The 8545-nt window shown below is 40.3% G+C and overlaps 1 protein-coding gene across 1 annotated transcript; it reads right to left on the reverse strand.

The window, feature by feature from the left end:
* Positions 1–5412: 5412 nt before the first annotated feature.
* LOC128846682 (olfactory receptor 1009-like) lies at positions 5413–6345 on the reverse strand. Its single transcript, XM_054045925.1, has one exon. It carries the CDS (start codon positions 6343–6345, stop codon positions 5413–5415), a length of 933 nt encoding a protein of 310 aa, XP_053901900.1.
* Positions 6346–8545: the final 2200 nt, after the last annotated feature.

Consider the following 8545-nt stretch of genomic DNA (forward strand, 5'->3'; position numbering starts at 1 on the left):
ATGGGATAATATGATTTTAGTCAAAGGAACAGCGTGCCATCACTGGTAAATACTATAATGGCCAATGAGGGTCTGGCTGGAGAATCTTGCCTACATGCTCGGGGTTCTACTGATCACCATATTTGGGGTTGAGAAGGAATTTTCCTCCAGGGTAGATTGGCAGAGGCTCTGGAGGTTTTTCGCCTTCCTCCGCAGCACGGGGCAGGGATCGCTAGCTGGAGGATTCTCTGCTAATTGAAGTCTCTAAACCACAGGATTTGGGGACTTCAACAGCAGAGTCAAGGGAAAGGTTTGGTACGGCTTTGTGGCCTGCATCATGCGGGAGGTCAGACTAGATGATCATAATGGTCCCTTCTGACCTTAAAGTCTATGAGTCTATGAGTCCATAAGTGAGAGGGTGAAGGAATAAGCCCCCTAACATATACAGGAAGGTTGTTACCCTTCCCTTTATATTTATGACACCTTCCAACCCTGATATTCTATGATTCTATGAAGATGTGTGGGGTTATCAGTGGGAGTAGAGCAAAAATCCTTTTCCTATCTGACTCCAAGACTAAGAGCAGATTCTTGAGAATTGTTTAAATGCTGTCTTGTTCCTCCTGGGACAAGATCCCTGAAGTTCATTCTCTGTAACAAACTACCAATAACACTATGATGGTTCAACCCTTAAGCAATATTCTGTAGTGTTTAACATTGAGTGTTGTGGTGTGGACATAAGAGCCCAAGTGATTTAGGTATCCAATCTCAGTGACTGTCAACAAACAAGACAGGGATTTAGGCTCAGATTTTCAAAGCATCTGAAAGAATTAGACATCCAAATAGCAAATCTTTTAATTTCCTATACACTCCTTCAAAGAACCTGGCCACAAGAGGGCAGCAGAGGAAAAAGCATGGGAAATGGCCAGCCATCCTTGGACATCACCAATACAGAGATACATAGATAAAGGAATGAGAAAAGAGCAACTAGACTGTATACGGTGGCAGGAAAAAGTAGGAGGTGGGCATTTTTTTTAAGACAAATAGTTTATTTTCCAAAAAAACTGTTTTGGTCGATCATACAGTATTTGCAGATTTGACATCTATACGCAAAATATTTTCATCCAGAGGGGAAAAAAGGCTAAACTGACAAGCCAGCACATGCAACCCTAGTACCCCCTGAATTCCTTTAATCTAAATTTTAGGGCACTTGGATGTGGGAGAAGCCCGTTTAGGTCCCACTTCTGCCTGCTGTGGAGCAGAGATTTGAAGTTCGGCCTCCCATCTCTTAGGAAAGTGCTTTAATCGCTGAGCTATAGGGTATTTTTATGCAGACTTTCTCAGGTTTTCTAGTAGAAGCTGTTCACTTTGTATGAATCAGAAACACATTAGCAGTAGCAGCTATCCATGGCTTTAATGCAGCTGGTGATGTGTAGAATGGCTTTGCATGGCAAATGGCCCCTTGCAAATCTTCTGCCCTCAACAAGAGTCAGTATGGGAAGATTTACATTTCTTAAATCCCACAAAATTTCATCCTCCAATCTTATTCGTGGTCAGATTTCTGCTCTACTTCCTTCAACCTCAACTCTATAGACCTTCAGTAAGGAATACCTTCTTCTAAATGTTGGACAGGACCCCACCATTGTTGTCACCTTCTTCTTAATTAGTGCAAGACTACAGCTTGCTGGAATGTTCTAAGTATCTCCTTGTTTGTGTCAAAATCAAACCAACACGTTAAGAATACTCCCTAGCTTTTGACACTAAAAACTGTTTTATTTTCTCTCCTTGGCTGTTTTTAATGGATATGTTTCTTCTCACATAACAGAGTTGACATGACTACAGCACTGAACATTCATCTCCTAGTTGGCCATCACATACAGTCCCCAGCTAAAACCTCTCCAATGCATCATCAGTGATCTACAACCCATCCTGGACAATGATCCCTCACTTTCACAGGCCTTGGGTGTCAGGCCAGCCCTTGCCCACAGACAACCCACCAACCTGAAGCATATTCTCACCAGTAACTACACACCGCACCATAGTAACTTTAACTCAGAAACCAATCCATGCAATAAACCTCGATGCCAACTCTGCCCACATATCTACAGCAGCGACACCTTCACAGGACCTAACCAGATCACCCACAACATCACCGGTTCATTCACCTGCACGTCCACCAATGTAATATACGCCATCATATGCCAGCAATGCCCCTCTGCTATGTACATCGGCCAAACTGGACAGTCTCTATGTAAAAGGATAAATCAACACAAATCAGATATTAGGAATGGCAATATACAAAAACCTGTAGGAGAACACTTCCATCTCCCTGGACACACAATAGCAGATTTAAAGATAGCCATCCTGCAGCAAAAAAACTTCAGGACAAGACTTCAAAGAGAAACTGCTGAGTTTCAGTTCATCTGCAAATTTGACACCATCAGCTCAGGATTAAATAAAGACTGTGAATGGCTAGCCAACTACAAAAGCAGTTTCTCCTCCCTTGGTGTTCACACCTCAACTGCTAGAAGAGGGCCTCATCCTCCCTGATTGAACTAACCTCATTATCTCTAGCCTGACTTACTCTTGCTTGCATATTTATACCTGCTTTTGGAAATTTCCACTACATGCATCTGATGAAGTGGGTATTCACCCACAAAAGCTCATGCTCCAATATGTCTGTTAATCTTTAAGGTGCCACAGGACTCTTTGCTGCTTTTACATGTCCTAGTTGTCACACAGACAAAGAGCTTAAATAGATGAAGATGTGGGAGAAACCCGCCTTTCTTTCTTTCTTTCTTTCTTTCTTTCTTTCTTTCTTATAATACAGTAAGGCAGGATCTGCTCTAGGAATTGTTTTGGGAAAGTTCTCTGGCCTGTCTTTTACAGGAGATCAGACTATACAATCACAAATCAATGAACCTAGCTTGTTATGCTTGGGAGTGTACAAACAAACGAGATGATAAAGACTTTCCCATCACACAGGAAAATCAATATTTTGACATTTGTTTTAACCCCAAAATGGGCCAAAAAGTTGAAATATCAATTTTGTCATGAGATGAAAAGTCCTAAAATGTTTGGATGCAGAAATGTCTAAACATTTCCTTTGGGCATTTTTCCATGAAACAAAAATTTCCTTTTGAAGTGTCCATTTCAAATGCAAATTTTTATTTTGAATGAATATTTTGACTTAAAATGACATTGAGGTGAGCCATTCTATTGTCAATTAAACTGAAAATGCCAATTCCAAATGAAAAAAAAATCATTTCATTTTGACATTTTGAAATACAAAAATCCATTTCCTTTTGAGAGGTCAAATTGAAAAGAAATCTTTTTTTTCCTACACAAAATCAAATATTTTTCTTCTAAATTTTCCCTCAGAAAATTTCTATTACAATGTAACCAAACTTTCAGATTGGAAAAAAATGAGAAAACTAAGAAACATAGAAGTACTCATGATTCCTGTCCTATGGGATTTACAGTCCAACAGAGTGAGCAAGGTCACAGAATACCTATCAAAAACAGGAAACAGGAGTAGCTAAGTCATGCTATTTTTTAATTCAATGAGCTGGCTACAAAAGTTTTGAATTTTGATGAGAAAGAGAGGCATGATTTTCAGTGAAATATTCCTATTTTTCAACCCTCTATATTCCTTGTATTGTAAAGAAGGTGAAAGAAAACATTACCCTAGTGAAAATGAAAGTAGAGGGTGGTGTGTCTTTGTCAGCTGGGACAGGGAGAGCATTCTATCAGCACTAAGATGGGCAAGGAGAGCATTTTATCAGCACTAGGATGGCATGGGAAAAGATATGGGACTTCCAGTGGGCACACAAATGGTATTGTGGTTAAAGGCAGAAGACAGGCTTCAATGTCTTGCCCTCCACAGACGTTCTGGCTGTCTTTGGGCATGTCTCTGTGGCTAAGTTTTCTCATCCAATAGGAGCTTGGAACCTAAATCCCTTGGAATCAGTTGAAAATAACCTGTTGGTTGACTATTTGTTTACTCCCGGCCATATCCCTTTAAGTCAAACATTGGCAACAGGTGATTCTGAATCATATCTTTGTTCACTGAGGCAAGATCCTCTGCTTCCATAGGTCTGTGTAGCTCTGTTTATTTCAGTGGAGTTACACTGATTTCCACCAGCTGGGGTTTTGCATCTAAGGGTGTATTTCACCTGGGTGCAGAGTGCCAGCACTACTTCCTACTATGTTTAGGGCTTGAGTGGAAACTCACTGATAAACAAGTCTTTCCAACTCAATGGTGAGTGAAATTTGAAGGGAACAAAATCACCTTAGTATATGAACACAGTGGGTTGGACCCCCAATTCATGTAAATCCACCTAGCTCCATTGACTTAATGGCACTACATCAGTTTACACCAAGGGATGGATTCACAAAGGGACATAGGTTTTCTAATGACTAATTTTTAGCTGCCAGGAAAATCACTGGGTTTCCACAGCCTGGTTTTGGTGCTCAGGCTCCCTTCACAATAACTGGGGAGAGGTAAGTATCTATGAATGGGATTAAATAAAGCCAGCTTTATAGGTAGTTCCCTAGCCAATGAGAGCTGCTGAGGAGAGGAGTGTGCTCTAAACCCTGCTACTATCAAAGAATTCAGTTCCTCTATCCCCTGCAGGGAGGCATCTCCTACTGCTTGGGATTCTCATCTGGGAACCCTCTAACTGCACCTAAGGAAATTTTTGCAAGAAGCTGGGATGAGGCAGGGTGGGAGAAGAAGAAGAACTTAGGAGGAGGAGATCCCTCATGACTTTTATCCCAGTGATTAGTGAGCTCCTGTGGAGTGTGGGTTACCCCCAGTTCAAGTGCCTGATCAGGGGAACAGATTTAAACAGGCATCTCCCAATTCCCATGTGGGGGGATATGGGATATTTCAATATGTGTCACACAATGACTCCTGTTCAAGCCCAAGTCCCTTTGTGTATTTTTCCCTAGTAGGACATCAGAACCTTTGGCTCTACTAATTATTATTATTACTATTATTAGTGTACAATTCTAGAGAGTTTCATAGGGATCAGTCCAATATGATATTACTGTTATACAAGAAGTAGAAGAATTACACAAAGCAAGAGAAAAACATGTTCTTTTAATACAATTGCCCCGATCCCTGGTTAGTTTAAATTGGCCATAGCTCCACTGAAGTCAGTGGGCCAGACAGAGAGACAGGGAAAGAAAAGGTATGACTCTGGAGACTGGTACTGAGAGAACTCACCCAGAATCGAGTCCCCTTTGCTCCATTGACTCTTGTACCCAGTGGAGATATGGTCTGATGAGCTCAAGGAGACATGCTGATTTAAACCAGCTGCACTTTTGGCCCAAAGTTTTAGTCAAATAGCTGAGCTGAGAACATCCCAAACAGTAGTTATCCACAGTTCTACAGTTTTATGGTCTCTGACTTAAAAAAAAAATACATCACCACTACTTGAGAAATTTGAATTTCCCCAATATTTTCACTACAGCTGTTTTCACCTCTTTGTTTTTCACGCTGTAGATGATGGGATTTAACATAGGGGTCAAGATGCTGTACTGGATGGAGACCATTTCCTCCAGAAACACAGAGGAGACTGAGCTGGGCTTTATGTACTGGAAAAAAGCTGTGAGGTACAACAAGCCAACCACAATGAGGTGGGAGCTGCAGTTGGAGAAGGCTTTAAGCTTGCCCTCCACAGAGCGAATCCTCAATATGGTGGAAATGATGTGAATGTAGGAGATGAGGATGAGGAGGAAGGAGCTTGCTCCAAATACCACAACAGAAGTAAGAAGCACCACTTGATTAGTGAGGATCTCAGTGCAGGACAGTTGTAATAGAGGAGGGAGCTCACAGCTGAAATGGTTGATTTGATTGGGCCCACAGAAACGCAACTTGAGGGCAAAAACAGTGTTAACCAGGGCATTTAAGAAGCCCATTACCGATGCACCACTCACCAGCTGAACACAGATGCCTCTGTTCATTGTCTCAATGTAATGCAATGGGTCACAGATGGCAGCATAGCGGTCATAAGCCATTGCTGAGAGAATGAAAACTTCTGTACCAGCTGAGAGGAGGATGAAGAACATCTGGGCAATACAGCCATTGACAGAAATAGTTTTGTGATCTGACAGGAAATTTATCAGCATTTTAGGCACTGTGACTGAGGAATAACAGATATCAACAAAGGATAGATGGAATAGGAAGAAATACATGGGGGTGTGAAGGTGAGAATCAGCTCTTATCACCAACATGATCATCATGTTCGCAATCAGTGTGATTAGGTAAATAACTAAAAACACCAGGAAGAAGAAAATCTGCATATATGGCTCATTGGAAACTCTCAGGAGAATAAATTCAGTCACCGTGGTTTGATTTTCCATTTACACTTATTCAGGAAGATTGTGACCTGGAAGATCAGAAAAAAAAAAATGAATGAAATTAACATAGATCATAAAAGTAAATTGAAATGGCATGTGGAGATCATCTGCTCAGCAGGATGAATGTAAAGAGAGCCCTATTCCATCATGTAATTTTTTAATAGACAAAATTTAAAGAAAGAGACAGAGAGAAGTAGTTTTGAAATTGTGTTTTTACATAGACAAAATCGGCTAGATACACAAAAGGATTTGGGCACTTAATTACCAGTTTGAGCACCTAAATCCCCGAGTCAGCATCCACTGGTATTCACAAAATCCCTTCTCAGCAGGGACTATGGAACAGTCTGATGCGAGCCTCGCTTAGTCTCTCCTGTTGAAGTTGTTCCACTGTGGTTAAATAATTTCAGAGGCATTGAAACAGCGGAACTGGATCCCTGGTGTCCTGCATGAGTGCTCTACTCAGCAGGCTGTAAAGTCATTCACTTTGTCACTTTCTATTTGTGGCCTAATATCTCTTTAATCTGTCCCACTAATGTCCACAGAACTGCATCTGATTTATATCAGCTGAGGATTTGGCCCCTTGACTTCAAAGGCGCTATGGCCAATTTTATACAAGCTAGGAATCTGGCTGCATTGATTCCAGTGGCGCTATAGCTGATTGACACCAACTGGGGATCTAACCAATTCTATAAGTAGTTATGCTTTGTCTACTACATTCTGTAGCCTTTTTTTTTAGATTGGATTGGATCGATCCCTATTAAAATATTTAGGATTTCAATATTACCACTACTACTAATAATAAATCTACTACTACTACTACTAAACCCCTGTGGCCTAGAAATACTGGTTGGGCACCCACCGCGATATAGCCTGCCAACCTAACCCAATATGGAGAATCCAGGCAAATTGATAATTAGTATACATGCCATTAAGGGGACCTCAGAAGATAGAAGATCTTAGTTGATAGATAGCCTTCTCCCCCAACAGAGTGTGATATGTGGAGGTGGGTTCCCCCAGGTCAATATAATGCAGCTCTCAAAACAATCCAGGAAAACTGGAGAACATTTTCAACAAGAGAATGAAAAAGAACCAAGAAGAGATCTGAAGTTGGCTTTTGGCAAAACTGGAAGAAAGAGGCTGAAGGAAACAAATGCTCCAGCACTGGAAGGAGAGAAATGATAACATGTAGAAAGAAATAACTAGGCATAGATTCAATGGACGACTCCAAATTTTATTCCACAGAGGAGAATTTACACAAATAGAGATTGAAAGCCTGAAAAGGAAATTTAGTCATGCTGAACCACATGCAAACATATTGGTAGAAGCAATGATACAGGATAAATAACAGACATAAATAGAAGACATATCTAGGACAAATATGAGAGAAAGAGCACCTAAAAAAGTATGGGAAATAAAAATGATTTTTGATAGAGATCATGCGGAGTGTAAGAGACATTGAGCACCAACCAGCACAAAGTATGAAATTTGTAGACCAGGAAAGACTGGATGATATATTGCAAGCACTTAATAAAGTACTCAAAGAAGCTGTGGAGTTAAACCAGCAAGTATTAGCCAGTTGAATTGTACAATTTATGATACACTCACAGTAGAATCTCACTGGTTTAACATCAAACCAGCTGAGGATGTGAACCACTGGAAAACTATCTATATTCAATAACCTCCATCAAAATGAAGTTTCAATGAGAAGATTAAGGTTTTACATTCAGATACAAGATTATTGGATGAATTTGAGAAAAATCATTTGAAGAAAAAAGAGCAGCAAATGGACCTGAAGATGAAATATCATCTGAATAAAAGGGATATGAGAGTTGTCAAGGAACAACATAAAGAGAAGCTGATCACTTGGAGTTATAGGCTAGAAAGATATTTAGCACAAAGTTGTTAATGTCAGGAGAACAGTGACTTCACCAGAGACTCTAGGAGATTATTTGATCTGATTAACATTAAAAGCAGAATAGGAAAAAATAAAGGGCCAATAAATAATGTGGAAGGGTTTCAGTGTTATTGGAAGGAACTGTGGTCTGACGACGTAGAACATAATCAGATAGCAGACTGAATTTAAAATGTGAGACAAAAAATTAAAAAGCACACCATAGAGGAATACACAGAAATATTAAAGAAGAAAAATAGCTGAGGTACTGAGAGGAATGAAAAGTTGGAAAGCACCCAGACCAGCATGGAA

The sequence above is a fragment of the Malaclemys terrapin genome, chromosome 12 (genome assembly GCF_027887155.1).
Source record: "Malaclemys terrapin pileata isolate rMalTer1 chromosome 12, rMalTer1.hap1, whole genome shotgun sequence".
NCBI lineage: Eukaryota > Metazoa > Chordata > Testudines > Emydidae > Malaclemys > Malaclemys terrapin.